Source organism: Crocodylus siamensis, chromosome 4 (genome assembly GCF_052110815.1).
Source record: "Crocodylus siamensis isolate JL-2025a chromosome 4, ASM5211081v1, whole genome shotgun sequence".
Lineage (NCBI taxonomy): Eukaryota > Metazoa > Chordata > Crocodylia > Crocodylidae > Crocodylus > Crocodylus siamensis.
In genome coordinates, this window is record NC_143398.1 from 17,720,637 (window position 1) to 17,743,181 (window position 22,545).

Below are 22,545 nucleotides of genomic sequence, written 5' to 3' on the forward strand. Positions count from 1 at the left end.
TTGTCTGATCATCTGTAACCTTATTGTTACTGTTATTCATGACTAAAGCAAAGTCCTTGTATATTGCTTCTGAGATAACAGGAGCTTGGTGGCAGGATGATGAGTGGGAGAAGGAGAGAAGCTGTAATTTGCAAGTTCTTTTGGCACTCATATTTGGTGTGAACTCTTCAAAGAGTGGAATTAAAAAAAACCACCAAACACCTTCAACTTATTTTAAAGACTAGTGTCTTGAGTCCTTGCTTAAATAGCCACAAAATACTCTCTGTTAGCAATGTAAAGCTCTTTTATTTTAATCCAGTAGACAAGGCAAAGTCCCCAGGAGTTGATCCGAAGCAGCTGGCTGCAGAACTCCAAAAGGTGTCTCTACAGCAGGCCCCGCTAGTTGCTTCCTCAGCAGTGGAGAAGGGATCTCATGCTCATTCTGGCACTACTTCTGCCACCTCCAGTGCTGTTCCCAGCCCTGGCCAACCTGGTTCCCCTTCAGTGAGCAAAAAACGACACAGCAGCAAGGTAAGATGCTTCCACTTCTGCTTCTCTTCTCAGTTCCCCAGTGATTAAAACATGATTTCACCCTGTGCCTTTAGACTGTAAAGGCCTTTAGGCAACGGGTTATATATGTCTTGTGAAGTACTGAGCCGCTGTGAAGTATTATCTATAGTAAATAATGACAGAAGTAATAATTGCTTTGAGAGCTACAGAAATAGTAAAAATAAATAAATAGATAACTTTCAGACCTATCTTTTTCACTATCCCATTCCCATGAACTAATTAACTGTACTCTTAGATTTTCTTCTTCAAATCCTCTGCTTTATGCTCATGCCTCCAAATATGTTTTCAAAGACATTAGCAAATTTTATCCTGTGGGAAACTAGAAATGGGTGCACACAATTATGTATCTTCTCTACGTTGTTTCAAAATAAATCTGTATTGCAAAGCCTGCACTCATAATACAGTATGTGAGAATTAGTACTCAAGCCTTGCCTAAAATATTTTATAAGGAGTTCTTGGATAAAGAAAAGCAGAGCACAAGAGAGAGCTGAGATCCAAATTTCAAAGTAGCATATTTCCTAAATATACGTATATCTGTATTGAGTGACGTCTGTCTAGGTGTCTTTGATAAGTACTATTGAAGCAACATCTTCGAGCCTTCTTCACTAACCAGACACATTGTACAAGGCACTATACAAACACAAAATTAAAAGATGGTACATTCACAATCATTGGGCACATCCACACATGCAAGCACGTGCACTTGAGGCAGCTCAAATAGAAGTGGTGCAAATTTTGAGCCAGGGCTTTTTGCTTCAGCATGCGTGTTTGGACACGTACTTTGTTGAGGAGCAAATTGTGCCACTTGGGGCAAAATAACCCTGCCTGGCTCTTCCCAGATTTTCAGCCAGGGGGAGCTAGAGCCTGGGGCCAGCACCTGTGCTGTTCCCAGCAGTATAAAAATCTACCCTGTCCTGGCCCCAGCAGTATAAAAAGCCACCCTGGCAAGTAGCTAAGGGCCACTAGCTCTCAGGAGCTTCTGGGGCCCAGCCAGTTGGTACCTGGGGACACTTTCTCTTGTGCCAGCTGAACTGCTGCAGCAGCTGTGACAGTTCCCTGCACCCTCTACCCATTGCAGCAGTCTGGCTGTGGGGGCTGCTGCCTGCCTGTGACCTGCTGTGCACCTGCCAGACTTGGATGGGGGCTGCAGAGCCAGTAGAGGCATCTGCCCCTCTGGGCCAGCTGCCAATGGACTGCAGTTGTAGGGTTGGCCTTTGTGCGGCACTGCTGCCATTTGTGTCCCCCATCTGGGCAGCTATCACCCGGAAGATGTTCCGGGTGTGGTGGCCTGCTTTGAACTGTCAAAGCATGTTTTCCTGGCCCCATTTGTCCAGCAGGTCAGCCACAGCCAGATGAGTCCAAGGTGCCAGCTCTGAGCAAGGAGGAATTGGCCTCCACTGGCCTCCCTAGAGGGAATTCTGGTGTTCTCTGTTGGAAAACTGAAAAATCCCTGATAAAAAAAATCCCAAAGTCACTCTGTAAAATACCCCCAAATCCGTGTTCCTCCACAAGTAAAACAAAAGACCACTATAAAGACAGAGAACAAGAAAGAGACACTGATCAATTGGACAATGTTTTATTGATCTATCTTACAGTGTTAAAGCAAGTGTCTTATCCTAATAATAAAGTGAACTCTAAATACGTTTCATGAATTCATGAATACATGTTTTGCTGCACTCCCACATAGTGATGGCCCCCACAAGGCGTATGCCACCCCAACAGGGGGTTCAGCCCACAAACAAGGGGTTCAGCCCCCCAACAGGGGGATCAACCCCCCCACAAGGGGTACAGGCCCCCAATGGGGCCAAATGGCCCCCACAGGGGCTACCACCCCCCTTGCAAGGCCCACATGGCCACGCCAGCCCCCCCAGTTCTTGCCCCACCTGGCCCCATCCCCCACCAGTTCCTGCTGCCCCCCAATGGCTGCCCCACCCAGCCCCACCCCCCCAACTTGCACCCCAGGGCCCAAGGCTACCCCCACAACACCAGGCACCATCACTTAAAAAAAAAAAAAAACCCAGAAAAAAAAACAGGAAAAAATGGGGGAAAAAAGCCTCTGCTTACCTTAGAAGCAGGGGTGGGGGGGCTCCAGGGCCTCCTGGCAGAGCACCCCCCGCAGGCAGCACAGGACAGTGGAGGGGCAGGAGTGCTCAGGCTGGGGCTGCTGGGGCTGTCACCCTGCCCCATACTGTGTGGGTGGGGCCCCAGTCAGCCACATGGAACCTCCGACTGCCGGTAAGTGCCGGGGGTGGGGGGCAGAGATGGGGAGAACATGGGGGGATGGGGCCAGCCCCGGTAGGGGTTGGGGGCTTGGGGGGGCTGGCAGGGAGAGGGGCCGGCCCCGGCACGGGTCAGAGCCTCAGGTGGCTGGTGGGGGTTGGGGGGGCTGGAGGAGTGGATCGGGCCAGCAGGCGTCCCTCCCATGGTTCCCCCCTCCTCCAGCCCCCCCAACCTCTTACTCACCAGCCCTGGCGCTGGACATGTGGCCTGGCTGCCCGTGTGTTTCAGCACCAGAGGGAGGGCCAACCATAGAGATGCTGCCCTGCTTTTTTAAACATTGATTTTTTTAGACCCCTGGGTATCCAAGGGTCAAGTTTGCAGTGCAGGGAACATTTTCTTGTTCCCTCACATGCCTGGTGCCCCACCAAAAAGGGATTTGAGGGAGGGGCAAAAGACATGTGTGCGCTTATGTCCATTAAATCTCTGGGATATAAATGCTTTTCATGAGCATGAAACACATTTTTCCAGCAAGAACAAGTTTAAAATTATTAACTGGGGGTTTTTTTAAAGGGCAGTTTGACAAAAAGATGGGTGTACTGATGATGATAGGGGGTATTCCTTCACCTTTCTAGGGCACTGACTTCCTTAGTGTTGGCCTAGCTCTGAAAAAACTCTGTCTCCATGGATAAAGGCTTTTCCTTATTTGACAGCTACTTGAGTCTGAGTAAAAATTATTTAAGTAAATATCCTACAAGATCATACTTCAGGAGACTGGCTAGAAATCCCACCGATTGATTAAACATAATCTAAGTCATGATGATAAGTGCATTTTCATTGTAAATTAACTCACAGGGATGTTGTCATCAGAAATAAAATGCCTTCTGCCAAGCCAAGAATTATCAATAGCTCCTATACATTATTTCTAAGTTTACCAAAAATACTAAGAGGGAGGCTGAAGTTAAAATAATGGAATAATTTAAAAAGAAGATTTTACTTTGTTTCTGGAAACTCCTTCAAATATATGTACTTCCTGTATAGCATGCATTTCTGATTTTAAGAAACATGATTTCTGTTTATTGATTAGTATTACTGCCCATGAGATTTGGATCTCTTTTCTATTTTTGATTTACAGCATTCCTAATAGAGCTTCAGCTTTGATCTATCAGAGTTGCAAAAATTTCATGATAGTCTACATATTCCAAATAGTCTAAGGGTGCTTGCATATGTGATATATGGTATAGCCCCCTTAACTGAAAAGGAGTTCAGTTTAGGGGTTTCTGTCACTGTTACAGTGAGGGCCCGATCCTTTTTGTTCTTTTCACGGAGCCTGCCTGTATCTCTCATAGCCGGGGGGTGAGCTGCCGGGGGCGCTGTATGTTCCCTGAGCTGCAGGAGGCCCTGGTCCTTCCCTCTGTGGCAGTGGTGCCCCCCAGGGATACCCAGCTGGGCTGCTAGCTGGTTGGGCTCAGGGAAGATCTGGATCAGGCTGGGTGGGTGCTGCCTCCGAGCTGGGGAAGCACCTGCCCACTGGGTGGCCCTGGAGGATACTGCAGCCATGTAAGGAAGGACCAGGGACACACCAGGCAGCTCAGGGCCCACCAAGAGCTCACCCGCTGGTTATGGGAGTGGTGGGCAGGCTCCTCAAAAAAAAAAAAAAGAAAAGGATTGGACCCCTCACTGCTTACTTTTTTTTTTTTCTGGCAGAGCCTGCCTGCATGAGCTGCTGGGCTGCACAGCCCCTGACCTGTGGGGGGGACTGATCCTTCACTTCACAACGGCAGTGCCCCCTGGGGCTGCCCAGGCAGGTTGTTAGTGGGCAGGTGCTGCCATAGCTCAGAGGCAGCACCCACCAGATCCAACTGTTCCCTGAGTCTGCCCTGCTCACAGAGCTCCCTGGGCATGCTTGGGAAGAGTTGGATCCAGCGGGCACTGCCTCCAAGCTGGGTCAGCACCCACCTGCTAACACCCTGCCTGAAGGGTGCCGCCACCGCAAAGGGAAGAATTGGGGCCCCCGCAACTCAGGGGCTGCGCAGCTGTCCAGTAGCTCATCCCTCAGGCACAGGAGACATGGGAAGGCTCTAAAAAGAAAAAGAAAAAAAAAGGATCGGGCCCCTTACTACTTCTGCCTTCAGCCTGCCTCTCCTGCAGCATGGGAGGGGGAAGTCGTCAAAAGGCTGCAATATTGCAAATAGCTGTGTTGCAGACTAAACAAACTCATTTAAATAGTAACAAAAACAAACCCCATGCATGTGTACAGTGTGATGCAACTGAACCACAAAAACGGGAAATTTTTATCACGTGTACAAGTGCCTGTGTTGCTTTTGCTACTGATCTATTATATAAAATCTTCTGTTTAAAGGTTTCTTTTTATATAGATCATTTGATGCACTCTAGAAATGTTGTAAGAGTCTCTCTGGTATTCTGTAATGCAGATTTGCTTACATTTAATACTTTATCCTATTACCATAGAGAGTGATAGAACATAGCACCGCAGCGTGACATTACAAGAGTTCCTCATCACAGCAGTGACTACCTTCCCTGGAATGTATGACAGAATTACAAAGCACATGCTTTTATACGGGAAAACATATTTAACAAAAGAAATTAAATTATGCTGCACTGAAGAGAGTTAACTGCTTAAAGCCATGAACAGGCTGCATCCTCCACAGACCTGATTCTTTAGGAAACTGATGCCTGATCACGCTGCTGTCCCGATTACATTCCGGATATCAGGTGTCTGTCTATAAAAGTCCTCTAGGAATAATTATTGCCTCTTGAAGAAGAATAGGCTGCCTTTCTAAATGCTTAGACTTCTCAATTCCCAGCAAAGCCAGCATTGAGCTACTTTTGCTTCTAGCCAAATTAATCTCTGCTGTGGTCTTGATTCAGCAAGTTACTTAATTACATGACTAACTTTAAGCATGAGGTTAATCAATAAACTTCCTTGACATGGACAGCTCATATTACAATGAAAATGAGTTGAAGTAGTTTGCTGAATCAGGCTCTAAAAGAATGAAGAAGGATATTTTAAAAGAATATAGAAATGTTAAGACTTTAAAGCACATGTGATTTCTGCAGATATGTTTTATGGATCCACAGTGACTACATAATAAAAAACATAACTAGAATTCTATAGATTACCTAGTTTGGAAACTCTGACCACGATGATGTATTCCTTTCCACGAAAAGCTTATATCATGGTATTCTCTGCTGGAAGAGATGTTTTCTTCACTGCAATAGTTGTGATTAAGTGGGCATGGCGTTTTTGTGTGTCAAAGTTTTGAAAATTCCATTTACCATACCACTATTTGTCCCCATTTTTAACAGCAGTGGAAAATAGTATCAGTATTGTCAGCACTGGTGTTGACAGAGCTCATCATTTTTCACAACTGCATCATAAAAACCTTCCCTGAACTGTTAATAAATAAAATTCATTCCTTTGCTGACGACTTTCTTGTAACTTGAATGATGCATTAGCCTTCAATTAAGGAGTGAATTTCAGCTGAGTGCCTTTGAACAGGCTGAAATGGCTAATTTTAAGAGATTGCTATCAATATTTCCAACTTGAAGAGTTTATTTAGGCACTGAAAGAATTTATGAACTTCCAAGAACTGGTCATGTCCTGAGATATCACAGACATTGAAGGACTTATAGAAGATCTTGATAAGAGACGGTTGGAAGTTTTTGAATGAAATGATTTTTGCTGGAAAATTTAGGTTCAGAAACATTTTTCCCATATAAGCTTTGTGTGTGTGTGTGTACATATACACATATATATATATTAGTTTTCATTTGAGCAAATTTAAATTAAGTATACCAGGTAGGTTCAACCTGAATTGATTAAATTGTTTTGGTCTATGGTGCTGTGGTGCCTCATGGGTCTTCTAGTTAGCGCATGCCCCCATGGCTGAACTACAGTGCCATGATACATGATGGTCTCAGTTCAAACTGAACCGTGCCATTCATCCCGGGAGTCAAATGATGCAGTGTATGAATGATGATGGAGTGGTATGGAGTAGAGATGTGAGGAAGCAGCTGGCAAGAAAATTGGATTTCTGCCAACTGGGCTCAGAATCTGGCAAGAAAAATCTGTGCAAGCCTTTGTAAAATCAGAGGTAGATAGGAGCATGGGATTTACAGATCTTCCACTCCTGGGTAGTGCAGTGCTACTTTGGGCTTCCTGTCAGCTCACTGCCTTATAACCACCTGTCTCTGAGAAGGAAGTAAATGCTCTAAAGAGCATCAACCATATCCATGGACAAGGAAATGGCTTTTCCTTGTGGGAAAACATGCCTCAAAGAGCATGTGTCCTTCCATTCAATCACCATCCACATAGTTCATGAAACTTATATGCTGCTTCCTACCTTTCTTCCTCCCACATAGCAGCATAGAGGAAGCAAGTTTTGTGTAAGTGGACACTCTGGCTATAAATTAAATTTGTTATAGGAAAATGCAAAGGAAGGCACTCTAGGCAAAAAATGTTAATATATTGCATTTACTCCTAGGTTCTGAAAAAGGTTACTACCTTTAACAATAAATATGTAGGAGCCAAGAAAGATAGCAAGGTGACAGTTCAGTATGCAGTGGCAGTCCAAAGTGCAAGAAAGAGATAAGACTACATGAAGAAAAAACTGGAGAACAGTATAAAAAGATTATTATGTCCATATATAAATTGGTGTTTTGTCCTTAGCTTGTGTATTTCATTTAGCTTGGGTCACTGCAGAAATGGGAGAGGCCACACAGGGCAAAAAAAGCAGCAGTAGACACAGACAGGCTTCATAAGAAGAAAAGATTTAGAAAGGAGTTAGGACTTAATGCATTGCTGATATAGCAACTCTGCAACGCCGTGATTTTAGGCCCACTTGTCTCAGCAGCAAATGTGGTTGTAAAGATATTTTTGCATAAAAATGTGAAGCATAATAAGACATATCATCAAAAAAGAAGCCCAATTATCATGGTAATAATATCCAGTTTACCAAGCCCTTTCTAAAGGAGATAGAGAGATAAGCATCATTTATCCCATCGTATTAGGGACGGTGTGAGCCAGAGATATGAAGTTCCTTGTGCAAGGTAACATGGGACATGTCTATACATGTCCCTATGGTGCTTTTGTTGCTGCACTGTCACTTAGCACAGGAAGGAAGTACTAAATGGCAGCACAGTAACAGCCCATACTGCACTGTGTGCACTATGCACAATTATTTTTACCTGCTGCATTGCCATTGCAAGGCAGTACAATGAGGGAGTGCATTGCTTTGATGACATAGCTCTGGTGTCATGGTTTGTGACCATCGATGCTGTGTAGCTCATTGCTACAGTGATGTAGTATCACAGGTAGACCCTCCCACGGTTATTTAATGACAGAGCTGGGAAGAGAACCTGCTTCTCCTGAGCCATCCTAAAATACTGTACCCACTCGTCCAGTGTCTGGCCTTTGGTTAGCCCTGTTTGAGAGGACTGCTTATAAAAGAAAGTAAGGCACTCGATGGAATGTATTGACAATACCTTTAAACTGAACAACACAAATTCAGTATATGTAATGAAAAGCTAAAATGCTATACTTGTCCCTCAGGATTTTATTGAGGCAAGTCAATTTGAGGGACTCAGAAAAGGATAAAGCACATTTTACATGTATAACAACAACCTTTGCTGCTGCTTAATATGAATTAAATAAAACATATAAAATTCACCAATACACAGTTGTCTCCTAAGGCACAGATTAAACCTTCTGAGTCCAGAAGATTCATGTTGCCATAGTAAGGTATTATGAACATTTCCACACAGCATTTCTGGGTACGGACATAATTACCTTGCAATACCCTGGACAAGTCTGCACCAGAGACAGAATTCCTAGGCCCTGAACCATAAAGTTTGCATTCAGGGCCTATCTTCAGTCCACATCTAGTTCCTGTGAAGTGTCCTGATAGTTTTAGAAGCAACCTAATCTTTTTCTCCTCTTGTGTAGCAGAGGGGAGATCACAAGGAAACTCTTCCTTTCTTCCCATTATACCTCAGTCCCCTGAGCAAGAGCCAACACCCACCTGTACTCCCTAATGTAGATGTGTAAACATAGGTAATTCTGCTCCTCTGAGTATTTGGAAATTTAAAATGGTTTTAGTCTCAATTTGTAATAAAAGAAAAAATTAAATTCCTCACAAAAGAGCTTTCCCTGGCAGGTTGCATTTCACATCTACAAAGCAAGAGGAAAACAAGATTTCCAGATGAATCTGCTAAGCATAATTTGTCTAAGTGGAAGAACACAGATCTCATCCTTGTTTGGTTCCTTCATTTTCTGCTGCATCAATCCTGGAAGTGGGTGTGGAGAGAATATAAAAATATTCAAAACTTTGGTATAGATCCTGCCTGCATGAATGATCTTTGGTCCAGGCTCAAGGATACCATCATTAAATGAAACAACCTATTCCTGCAGGTCAGGGAAATTAAGTTAATGATGAGCTTTTTCTCCAACTCCCCAAAGTCCATTATCCAAGGATTCTGCTGTCTTTTTCAGTGATTCACAGGTACCCAAAAAGGGAGAAAATATAGAAATATGTAGGATTTTACAGAGTTGCAAAGGTGGTGGGGGGGGGGCATGACATTTTAAAACAGATGCAATAACAGAAGGGAAAGAAGTACAGACTGATTTGAAAGCGGACTATCATGATCAAATTGGTGGGCAAGGAAAAAGACACTGCAAACCAGCAAATAAACAGATACTGATTTGAAATTGTCACATCCTTTTTAGAATCGTCACCCTCTTTCACTGCTTCTCCTTTTTACTTCACTCCACCCTTATTCAGGAAATTAGGAAAAAATTAGTTGACCTTGATTTAAACTAGTCTTATCCATGCTTTTCTATGGAAATCCAGCTCAATTATTTTTAGCAAGTCACTTAATCCTTCAGCGTCCTAGACTATGTCTACTTACTGTGGCCAGTGGCAGTACTCTCAAGCACACTGCATGCCTTCTTTTAAGCTATCGCCAAAACTGGAGTCAGGGTAGAAGGTCTGTGTGGCATCATCCTGGGTGGGTGATTGGCCCTGTCACTCAGCATAGCTAATTATCCTGTAAAAAACATGCGTGAGGGCAGCTATACTGCTTCCAACATAGTAGGCAGCCCACATGGAGCACAGTAACATGCTTGTGGCCATCACTACCAGGCACACTAAGCTATGTTTACATGGCTCCAGCTTCTTAACGGTATCATTTAAGTAATTGCCTTATCCTCAAAATGAGTGTCTTGTCTCATTTCTGACTCTGTGTTTATATGATTCTTGGTGCAATTGACCTTGATCTCAGATGAGGTCCCTGAATGCCACAGAAATACTGGTGGCAATGAGCAATAATAATGGGGATGATGATGATAAGAATAATAGTAATGACAGTGATAATAATAACAATGATGACTATGATTGTGATGGAAAAAGATAATTCACATAATGAATAGAATATTTTTGTTTGGCAGCCCACTGAAGGTACAAAGTCCGCATCCCATCCAATCACTGGAGAAATTCAGGTAGATATACAGTGAATATATATTGAAGTATGAAGTGTGTGCATGCATGTTTGTATTATACTGCTGTTGAATATGTTTGAATTTTAAATTAATTTTCCAAAGGGATCCTCTTTTAAATGATGTAGGTCAATTGTGGAATAGCTGCAAGTCCTTGAAATGTCACCAAAGTCAATGGAATACTGTGGAGTGTAAAGCACTGCTAGATTTAGACCTTTGACTTTGAAGCGAGGGACAGAAATCACTCACAAACCAGTGTCAGTGATCAGAATTGTGTTCAAATCTGAAACACAACAGAAGTTCAGTGCACATAAACCACTTCCAAAATGGCTGAAACCCGTTTAAGGTAAACCTGGATAGAGATAGTATCAGACTTAACCGATTTAGGTTAAATGTCCCAGATCCCCTCCAGATTCAAGTTAATGCATAATCCCCTAGTATCCCAGGATGCTTTGTACCTTCCCTGCAAACCCACTCTCACAGGATGGGCAGGCTAGACTTGACCCAAGCTTTCTACTCCAGCCAAGCAGTGAGGTGTACTCTAGTGACCCGCAGCTTCTGTCCTGAGCCACTGCCAGCATGTGGCTGCATTTCCAGAATCAAAAGTGAATGTCTGTTTACTTGCTTCTCAGTTTAATCTATGCAGCTTAAACTAACCTGTGAAGATTGAATCAATTCAGACTCGGGTTTTTTAACTGTCTGTACTTAGCCTTAATATCAGTGTATTACAAGTAGCATTCAGTAGTAGCAAGGGAGTTGCTACTTCTCTCAAAAAGGCTAAAAATTTAGTTGGACTTGATTCTAATCTGTTATAGTTGGCAGCGATTGCAAATCGCCTTAGAAAATCTGACATGGTATGTGCATGCAAGCAAGCGTGGTGGTGGATTCTTAATGATACACTGCAGTATGCCATGCAGTGCTGAGTATCTGATTCTCTCTCATGTGTACTGACCTCACTGTAGGAAAGGGGGAAAAAAGAAGCTTATGAAACTCATTATGAGATGAAAGTGTAGTCAGCGCACAAAGCAATGCTGATAGTGAGAACACTTCACTTCCTGATTCCACTTGAGCAGTTGAGAGTCACCTTTGTTAAGCAGAGGATCCCACTAATTTCAATGCCGGTTGGACCTCTAAGAGGTGAGGAAACCCGTCATTCATACGGTGGGAAAGTGCAGCTGCTTCAAGGCATTGGGAAACACAGCTGAGAGAATCTGGTTCTCATCTCTTTACCCCGATCTGGTTCCTGCAGTGGATCTGAGAGCCAAAAGTCTGGAACTTAAAGTAAGTCAGTTGAAAACCAGAGGAGTAGCTGACTCTGGAAGAACATTTTGTCAGTTCTCAGCAGATGTGATACTAGGAAGCAGAAGCAATGCAAGCTGAGACGGGTGGGTCGGCTGTGCTGCTAGTGTGGACTGGAGAAAGGGACAGCAGCCCAAGAGGAAAGGGGAAATGAAAAGTGGGGCCAGTGTCTTCTACAGTTAAAAGACAGTAGTAGGTGTTAGGATGGACATTTCAGGTGTATGGGGAAAAGGAGTTTCTTTATTTGGTGGTGCAGGCACCTTCATTCTGTGCACTTCAAAACTAAATATGCCCTGAATTAAGCAGTCCTGCACTACCGATGGCATGGATTTATGTAGCCAGTGCTTATAAGTGGTTGAGTCTGTGAGTGGTGGATGCCACACCAAACTTTAGTGCCTCTGCTCTGAACTCTCTAAAGCAAGAGGTAGTAATAGAGTGATGTAACCATGATGGTTCAGGCATTATGCAAGAGGCAAGGATTTCTTTGGGTGATATCTTTTACTTGACCTGAAGGAGAATGTCTTGCATTAGAAATGTCTAACTCTATCCTAACTATGCAGTTGTTCCAATAAAAGATATCACCCAAAGAAATCCTTGCCTAATGGAAGAATTAATGTTCTTGGTTGTGTCAGCCCTTTTCTTTGTAGGAAGCAAACATTCTTCTTAGCAGAAAGCTAAATTTGCTACTGTGCTTCCAGTTCCTCGAAAGATTAAATCATCTGCAGGAATGAGCAGCTTGTCAGCTTGGTTTTAAAAACATGTGAATAAGTGTTGTTGCATTTAACAGAAATGTATGCAAAGGCTTTCAGGGGGAAATTGAACTATTTAGCAAGGAAAGTTAAAAATAATCTTAAAGTATTTTGATGCTTCTCTAGCTTCAAGTCAACTATGACAAGCACCTTGGCAATCTTATCATCCACATTCTTCAGGCAAGAAATCTTGCTCCCCGAGACAACAATGGCTATTCTGACCCTTTTGTTAAAGTTTATCTCCTTCCAGGGAGAGGGTAAGTGTCGAGGATATTTCATATTCTATTGCTTTTAATCAGTGTTTGTTATTGCTTTGAATTACAGAATTCAAATTAATGCTACAACCCCTTTTCCCTGTATTTGGTATGACATCAAGTGACACTGCACATCTCTATTACTTTAACAAATATTGAAATTAAAAGCATGCTGCTCTTCCCAGTGAAATGCCTGTGAGTTTTGCCAATGACTTCAGTCATTTATTCTTATTTGTGTATTTTCAGAGAAATGTACATGCATGCATTAAATTTACATTCAGTTTTAGCAAAGCTCATCCACTTGCCCAGAATCTAGAGTTCTCATCAGCATCTGTCGTGAGCTAACGTTGAACTGCCTGGATTTTGTGGGTCCTCCAAGTTGTTCTGAGACTCTGTAACAGAGGATGCTGCAAGGCCAAGTTAAAGTGGCATTGCTGCTTTAGCTCAAAGTTTTGGCTTTTGTGAATTTGAAACAGAGATTTGCAATGTTTGGGGGTCAGGCTATCTGATCTGATCAGGTCCCTCCTGACCAGCTACTATGATACTACTATGATACTATCCCATGTACATTAATTTCTCTTTGTAAGACTGACTGACTTGAATACAGGATATATGAAAAGGGAAAGCTAAGACAGGGATAGCTTGGTGGTTGGAGTCTATCATATAAGTATGTGCTTGTTGATTTTTATTTTATTTTTTTTACAGATTTTTTCACCTTTTTCAAAAATGTCAGTTCCTCTGAATTATTAATATAATAACAAATACATTGTTGGTGTCCTCTCAAATGCTATTATCTCCAGCTAGATAGGTAGATATTTTAAGCAGTATGATCGTAAGAATTTTGTATTCAGTTGTCAAATTGCTTCCCTAAATACAACCTCACATTTGCAAATATATCTGTTGGCATATACATGCACTGTACTCCACATATTTTTCATTTAAGGAGACCATGTAAATGTGCTGATATACTGAGCCACCCTTACGGTTTGGTTGTTTTTTAAGGTAAACTTTTGTTGGGTGCTGCTAACACAGCTGTTTTGAAAAGTAAAAGAATCCCAAAAGATTAACCAAATTTATGTGGGCCCAGTTTAGTAAGACATTTTAGAACATGAATTAAAGTACATAACTTGTCCCCCTGAAGTCACAAATGGCCTTAAGCACCTGGCTGATTCAAGCCACAAAGCCAGGAACAGGGGCAGTTTATGGTACAAATGTAATACGTAACTATGGTGGCACCAGCAAATTCTGTTTTGTCTGAAAATGGAATTTTTACCAAATGTGGATCCTGCCAAGTCACAACTTTTAGTGGGTTTGGCAGGGCAATGATGGTTATGGATGTGATTGATATAGAACTAGACCCCAGGTGACCAAGCTTGAAAGTAATTTTAAATCTGGATACAAACTTTGACCAAGTTCTGGGTGTTTAAATTTGAGTTTCAGTTTGGATTCACTTCTAATTTAAACTGGGTTTATTGTTATTGTTCATAATGGGACAATCTGTTTGAATCCTTTTTAATGTAGCTGTGATAGTTAAAATGGAGATCTCCTCAAAAAGTGCATTTATTGTATTTGAATGCAAATGTATTAACTGATTTTTAATTATTAACTTCCCTTCACTATATTGCTCTTACTAATGTTCCTCTTTTCTTTAATTCTGGTATTAGAAATTATCTATTTGTTATTCACATATTCTCTCTTTCATTTTCATCTCTTCTCATTTTCTCTCACGTTGCTTCCTTTACTCTCTACTCTGTTTAATACACTGCCTCTTGACTGCAGACAAGTCATGGTTGTCCAGAATGCAAGGTAGAGTGCACAATCTTTCCATTTTATACTTGGAAGCATGTACACATCAAGTTGTGATTATTCTGTGCATGTAACTATAGATTTTCTTTGAGAACTGATAGCATATGACTCCAGCAAACAGGACTAGCTTTACTATTCACTGTCTTATGAATCTCATTTCCAGGAAGGACAGAAATAAGAAACAGAGGAAGAATGACTTTGGTTTCTTGATGTAGTTACTCTGAAATCAATAAATAAATAAAATTCTTCTTGCAGTCGATGGAAATGTTGTTCAGTCAAGTACTGCAAAACTTGGCCTTTACTCCTTGATGTTTGCAGGAGTGATTGAGTGTGAACTTGTCATATAATATTTGTCTGAGGTTACTACAAAGAGACTGTCTGGGAAGCAGGTGCTACCTGGAACTGAGCCAGCTATTATACACCTTGTACAAAAACCATTGAATTAAAACCAAATGGGATTCTAAATTATTGCACTAGATGGATTTAAAGCTGTCTGGCAAGAGTCCACAAATAAATGGCGATCTGAAGCAGGCACAATTGAATGGTTAGTTGTTAGAACTACCATTGCAGAGTTTTGAACAACAAAAGTAAAACACAAAATTCTGCTCTCTCTTACACCATTGTCAACACAGAGTAACTCCGTGATTGTTGAATTCAGCCTTATAACCTCACATTTACTTAAAAAGCAAAGTTTGACCAGGCCAACAGCTGGCTTTTAAAAAAAACAAATTATGTTATGGATGTGATTTGAGAAATCTCCCAGTATCTTCTGCAGTAAAAACTAAATCAAAGAATTCATTTAGCTTCTCTGCTATGGCCCTTTTACACCTTGATCATCTTATAGCCCCACAGATGCCCTTGCTGGTTTCCTGCTTGTGATGTATTTTTAAAAGGTTTTATTATTCACTTCACCATCTTTTGCTAGATGCTCCTCAAATGCTTTTTTATTTTTGGCCTACCTTATTTTGTTTTTACACTGACCTGCATCACCCTCTGCTAATCACAGTTGAGGGGGCAGATGTGATCTAGATGTAATGTATTTGCCAGGTCTTAGTGTTCAGAATTACACCGTCTCAGTCTTTGTGTGGACTTTACTAGATTTGGTCAGTTTTGTACAACACACTCAGACCTTTTTCTGCAGCACTGCAGGTGCACTGCTACTCTTGCCATTGTAAATCCAGACTCCGTGGACTTCAGCGAAGCTACTTTGGATTGACACTGGTATTCAAAGCAATTAGCCCATGTCTCTGCCAGCTACACAATACTGGTACACCATCTTGTATTTAAGTGTCTCCAAAGATGGGATGCTGTGCAGCACCACAACAGGAAAACAGGAATTGGTCTTGGTCTTGCTTTTTTGGATGGTTATACAAGAAGGCCACTGCCACCTACTTTGAAGAAAATAATTATTTCCCCCAAATCAGTAGGCTGCTTGTGATCTGGGGAGGTCTAATGCATTCAGAGTCCTTGAGCCTCTGTCCTGGTTTACAGCTCCTTGACTCCTCCCACCCCTCCACCCCAAGTTAGGAAGGAAAAGGTTTGCAACCATTTTTTATGGATCTGTCTGAGCTGATGAGAAAAAGACATGCAGATGTGAACATAAGGTGTGAGGCCACAGAGAGAAATACTAGCCCAGACCTGTCATTTCCCAGCTTCCCCTGTCTACAGACATGCAGATGGCACCTGAGAAATGCCTGGGGGTGGGGAGAAGGGTTTCTAGGAGATAAGAACAGCAACTCCATTGATGTATTTTGGGTTTGTTGTTTTTTTTTTTTCCAAACCAGCATAAATATTTAAGAGTACCAGGGAACAGGATTAGTCATCCCAGCCTTTCTGCTTCTCTGAGAGGCTTAGGGTTTTTCAGCCAGTTTTGCAAATAAATTAAGATTTCAGGGTGAGTTTCTTTTAATATGCACTTGTTTGCCCTGGAATGCCATCCATCTCTTTGCACTGATACAAGAAGAAAAAGAAAAAGAACTGCTTTTTCAGAAAGACACTATTATAGTCTGGGATTGACCAAACAAATCACATTATGGACAGCTTCTGTTTTCCTCTCTGAAGCAGAAGTGGGAAGGCACTTAGCTTTATAAAACTTGGTTCCCTGCATTTTTCAGTCAGCTGGAGACCAACAATACATCATGCAAGAAAATGAATGAGGGAATGTGGGATGCAAAAGAGCTGAAAGTCACTTTCTGTAGAAAATGCTACTTAGAACTGACTGCCTGAATAAAAGAGGCAGGAGAGGGCTCTCACTCCGGTATTACTGTGACTACAAATACCTCATTATCTGAGGCAAACCTCAGCAGTGCTGTACATTATTTAATAACTGGGACATAATGTAGTGTCAGAGAGAGGAGAATCTGGACTTCAGTTTTCATTTTCGTAATATAAATTTGAAAATATAACAGTGCTTGTCAGGAAATGGGAAATATTTTCTGTGAAATTTTAGGTAAAGAAAAATGTTTTATTTTTTTTTTCCATCTGAATAATAATGAATATCTAAAAATATTCACCCTTGAAAGCTTTAATGAAAAAAAGAAGTGTGCAAAGAACAAAAAAGGAATCCTCAGAATCAAAACCTGCTAATTTGTGTTTTGTCATTCAAACAGTTCAGGTGAAATGAAAAATTTCCCAGAAAATGCTCACTAATAAAAAGGAAATTTTTCATTTTGATAAAAAATGATTAAGACTCGAACCAAGTCTGCAACATGGCATACAAACAGGAACAAGGATTGCTGATGCACTTTATTATTCCAAGCCTGCTCTCATGTGGAGGTACTTAAATATGCCATTGTTACAAAGTTATTTGATCACTTCACAAACAGTCCTTAATTAGTTTCTACAAGGAAAGCTTTACTATCCTCTATCTACAGCCTACCCATTCTAGCAGTATAGATTTATATCCCTTTCTAGTGTTTATCCACATGCTAGACTTGTAAAACTGATAGTACTGCCACTTTGTGGACTTATTACTTTGGTTAAAGTGGTAAAAGCTGACATACTGTGTGCATCCAAATGAATGTGCACGTGCATTTCCCCAGGGACAAACAGCAGCAGCATATAGTTGTGCTTCTGCTACTTGTCGCTGGGTAATGCCAGTGCACACGTGCTCTGGTGCGCAGCAAATTGTCCCAGGTTGGATAGGGGAGGCTTGCTCCAATAGCTTTACCTGGGGTCCTGGAGGTGTCCCGGGGCTCCAGCAGCAGCAGTATGGGCACACAGAGCCTGGCCAGCAAGTAGAGTGTAGTTCTGGCCAGCCAGGCTCTGGTTCAAGCAGCACATACAGCAGTGCCCTGCTGGGATCTCCCACTGCCCAAAAAACCCAGTTGCACTGCAAGTCAGCAGCGCAGCAAATTCCTGCATGTGCAGTGTGTGTGGTTTGTGGTGCCGTGGATGCATCTGCAGTGCCACAGACCTTATGTGCATGCTCATGTGGTGCACCCAAAGATCCAGGTGGAGAGGGAGGTTTTCTTATGTGGGGACAGGAAGGCCCATAGGTCCTGCAATAGACCATCTCTAAAGCTGTGTGGCATGTTAACAAGGGTTTCATCACTCATATACATGGCAAGTATCCAGCCCACCAAATATGGGTGCTTATATGAAGAAGGGTCTTAATATTCTCATTGTACAGCTGCTGAAGAGCTCAAAAGCTTTGATGGAGATTGTTTTATAAATGGTCTTTTCTTTGGATGTGTCTTTAAATTCTGATAATAAGCCCTGTTGGATTACGGAATAAATCTTGAAAAGCACAGGCAAAAGCCTCCATCTTTTGGAATATTTAAAACTGGACCAGATAAACAGTAGTAAATGAAGAGCAGACTAATGCCATGCTGATAAGCAAATGAACTAAATGGTGTAAACACCCTAGGTCTTCCATTCTGTAATATTACTTGAAGTAAGGGAAAAGTAAAATCCTCACTTAATTGAGTTGAAATGACAGTTTCAAGTACATTTCACCCAAGTCAGGTTAATCTTAAAATACGGTTAAACATAAAAGTATGGAGTATCCATCACATTCCCAAATCATTGAGTTCCTTATTTGGAGGTTTGGCGTGACAATCTGATCTGCAGTCAAACAGTACAATGTGTTAAAAAAATTGTAGCACCATTGCTTTAGGTCAGAGGTGCTCAACCTCCAGCCCATGGGCCAAGTGTGGCCCTGGAGCCTTGGGATCCAGCCTGCAGGGCTCCCCAGAGGTGTGGAAATTTGGTGGTGGAGGAGCAGTGGCAGTTAGTACTCTATGTCTTTGACTGCTCCCTGTTGTCAACATCCCAAACCCTGCATGGTGGGTCAGAGTCAGGGCATGATCCTCCCCACAGCATGGCCAGATCAGGGTCAGGCCATGCCCCCTTCCCCTGTGTGGCTGGGTTAAGCATGCCCTGTCCCCCTGTGCAGCTGGCCCATGCCCCTTTCCCTGCCACAGGGCTGGGCCATGCCCCCATTCCTCTTCCCCAGCCAGGTTTGGGCCAGGCCATGGCCCTTTCCTCTCACAGGGCTGGATCAGGACTGGGTCATGCCTCCTCTTGCCAGGGGGCTGGGGCAAGGCCCCTTCCCCTGCACATCTGGACTGGGGCTCATCTGCCTCTCCCCCTGCTCACTTTGCATGGCCAGATGAGGCCTCACTGCACCTGCCTCAGGTGCCAGATTGGGTCCAGCAGCCAGATCTGGTCAGTGGTAGGACTGGTCACTGCCCATTCAGGCTAATGAACAAAAAGGTTGAGCGCCACTGCTTTAAGTGAATCTGAAAAGCCAACCAAAAAAAAAGGAACTCTAAATAATTAAGCTACATATTCAATCTCATATGCTTATATTGAAAACATATTACTCTTCAAGTGATCCCATTATTTTGATGGGGCCACTCATGCTTGACATGAGCAAGCTTATCAGAATATGGCTGCTGCAACCAAAACTGCTAAATAATGAGGCAGTCTATCCTGGCCATTACTCAGTTAGGAACACAACACAGTGAAACAAGGAAAAATCTAGCTGATAAATCTTATTTTTACCCTTTTGGAATAGGGTAGCAAACAAGGAAAGCAACTGAAAAAAGAAAGAAAGAAAACTCTAAGTCTTTGAAGTGGTCCTTTAATTGATGGCCATGTTAAATATAAGTAAAAGGGCAGTTAACTCACAGCTTGTCAGAAATGGATTCTAGATATTAAATCTATTTGGGCTCTCACAATCATATGAGCTCTTAGCATTTTTTATACAACTTTATGCATGTTCTCCATTAAAATTTATATTACATGAAAATTGGGTCTACCATTAAATTGCAATTGGGTCTCACATCAAAGCTTGTAGTGACAGATGAATCCATATTGCTTTAAAAGGTGAGTACATTACTGTCTCTTTCAGGAAATACAGGGTATAATAGAGTGCATTACATATTCCTTTTACAACAGATAATCCAACCAAACCTCTTATACTTGCCTATTGATAAAAAAAAAAAGCCTGATGCACTTTTATGCTTGATTTTACTGTGGTTCGAATTGAAGGCAGAGAATAGAATCAATAAGAAATTAGTGTTGCTATCATTAATGGGATATCAGTTATAGCACAGCTTGTATTTAATGTTCTTCTGAGATGAGGCTTCTGTGATTAAAGAATACACACTATAAAAATGGATTGAGCTAAATGTGCTAACAGGAAGATGTTCTTTGGTAAGAAATAAATGCACTTTCCTCCATAGTTATAATTAGAGACCATCTATAAAGACCTAGGGTGGTATTTGTAAGAACGTTAAAAAAAAGGGAAAGCTTCTGTATTTATTTATTAACATTGGAAGTAGAAACAATACCTTGCGGGTAGACTAACCTTGCTGAAGCATGAGAGGATGGTATAGCAACCGTGCAACTTAGCTCTCATTGTAATGTTGTAGCACCTAGTTGTGGTGGTTTGGGTTTTTTCTTGTCTTTTCTTCATGAAACGGTTTCTGAATTGGAACTGAAGGAAAAGGGAGAGGACTAATGTAATGTTCTCTTCTTTGTTCAAATTCAGTGCTGAGTACAAGCGGAGGACTAAATACGTGCAGAAAAGCTTGAATCCTGAATGGAATCAGACGGTCATTTATAAAAATATCTCCATGGAGCAGGTGCGTGACTCTCCGCACAGTTTGCTGAGGTTTTCAGTTTATATGGTCAAGGAGAATCATTACAGAATTATAAGGAAGTTTATCCCTGTCTGAAATTCTGCCATCAAATTGAGGAGAAACCTTGGAATTATCCCCTTGCCTCTGACAAAGTTAAATTCTTTTATAGATGCTCTTAGACCATCCCTGACAAAGATTTCCATTTCTATTTTCAGTAGCAATGCTTGCCAAAAACCTATATATATTTTGGAACGTACTATATTCCATTCACTACTAGGTATTTAAAAGTACTATTGGGAGTTAATACTGCCGACTCCCCCCCAACTCCATCCCTTTTTAGTTCTAAACACACATGCCTCATTTAAAAATGCACAGAATGACCACCACTATGTTACTAACAATATACTTAGTGTATTTTTCCAAGGCAAATTTCCTCTTTTGAGACCACCTACTTGATAATCATCAAATTATCCTCCTTCCTTCCTGATTGTATGGATAATAGCAGGTCCATAGCACACCTACTTACTCGCAGGACTGTAGCTAACACTTTTGGGGGAATCTCCAGGCCTCTGAGAGGTTTCCATTTACTTGGGGGACAAAAGCAACATTATAAAGGTGATGCTGACAACTTTGAAAATGATGTTGAATTACACAGGGGAGGTGAATTGTGACAGAACATTTCTCAATAAGATACAGAAAATAAGAGCTATTGATCCATACCGTCATCCTGGTTCACTAAAAATAGGGATTACTTTGGTTTTCTTTATATTAAATATAATATGGAATATGAATGTATTCAATTATAGCATGCTCTGTCAGCCAAGCAAAACATCTTTATTTCCTTATTGTAGAGAGGTTTTGGTCTTATTAGGAAGCAGGGAATCTGATGTTCTTAAAATCTTCCTCGTGCTAATTGTGGAGGCTCTCTTGATTTCTAGAAAAAATCCGTTTTGCTTTTCCACAGGGTTTGTATATAAAAGAGATGTCTTGACCCTTTAAAAAAAAAGCCAGACATTCTTGCAAGAATTTAAATGCAAGAATTCTGAAGTAACAAGCCTGGAGAAATTATTGCCCACTTGTCTCTCTAAAATGTTCCTGCATTTCTTAATATTTTGTTGTTGAAACTTCTAACTTCATTTTTAATGGCAATCCAAAATGTGGGTAGTTAATAAAAGTTTGCCATGAACTACTTCTTCATCTGGGCATCCAGCCCTCGAACTCACTAACTTATATGTGTTTCTCATTTTTCATTTTCTATAAGGATTTTTTTTTTTGCATGGCGTGAATATACTCATTTCTGGAGATGGTGCTATAGAGCTCAAAAGATTGCTAGTGTGATATACAGTCTTTTGTCCTTAATGTCGCTCCTGAAATCCAGCTGAGCAGAGCTGTATTATATTCAGTAGCTGTTTTATAGGGTCTATGTGCATGCTATGCTTTGTCTTTGTGTCGTGTGGGCTTCCACACATGAAATTTCAGCCAAAATCACTACTTTATATCACAGTGACTGCATAGGAAATGAAACCATAAGCTTCATATGGCTAAAGGGCAAGCCTTCAACTTCCTACATTCACTGGAGAGAACTGCACATTTTACATCTAACATAAAACCTTCACTTTGTTTAATTAGTTTTCTGGTTCTACAGCAAACATTTTACACAGGTTCAGCTAGCAATGGTTAAATTCAACAGCTATTTGATGATCCTAAATGAGGTGATAGTCTGGTGCCTAATGGACTGGTATCAGGGTCTCGGAAAATCCCATTTAACTGGCAGTTTGTATGACAGTCTTCAATCTTACATTATACATTTTTTGAATCTTTGCATGGTGCAACTTATGTCTCTTCTTGTCTCTTCTCTGTAGGTTTTTTTACCATACTTGTCACCATACTATCCAAACAGCTTTCAGTAGAACAGTAAGCGGTGTCACTAACAACATTTGTATGTTGGGTTTCTTGTCTGTCGTCAACTCCACAGGCAAATAGTGTATAGTGAAGGATTTGGGTAATTTTGTTTAATTCCCTCTCACCTCTCTTAGCATCTGCTGGGTAGACACAGAGATTCTTGC

At 41.5% G+C, this 22,545-nt stretch overlaps 1 protein-coding gene across 1 annotated transcript in view; it reads left to right on the forward strand.

Annotated features, from left to right (window-relative positions):
- PCLO (piccolo presynaptic cytomatrix protein) overlaps window positions 1-22,545 on the forward strand; it is a 549,762-nt gene that overhangs the window by 418,381 nt on the left and 108,836 nt on the right. Inside the window, exons 13-17 of the mRNA XM_090041018.1 lie at window positions 299-510; window positions 10,235-10,285; window positions 12,457-12,587; window positions 14,364-14,390; window positions 20,389-20,482. Coding sequence (XP_089897144.1) covers window positions 299-510; window positions 10,235-10,285; window positions 12,457-12,587; window positions 14,364-14,390; window positions 20,389-20,482 — 515 coding nt within the window. The remainder of the gene's footprint in view (window positions 1-298; window positions 511-10,234; window positions 10,286-12,456; window positions 12,588-14,363; window positions 14,391-20,388; window positions 20,483-22,545) is intronic.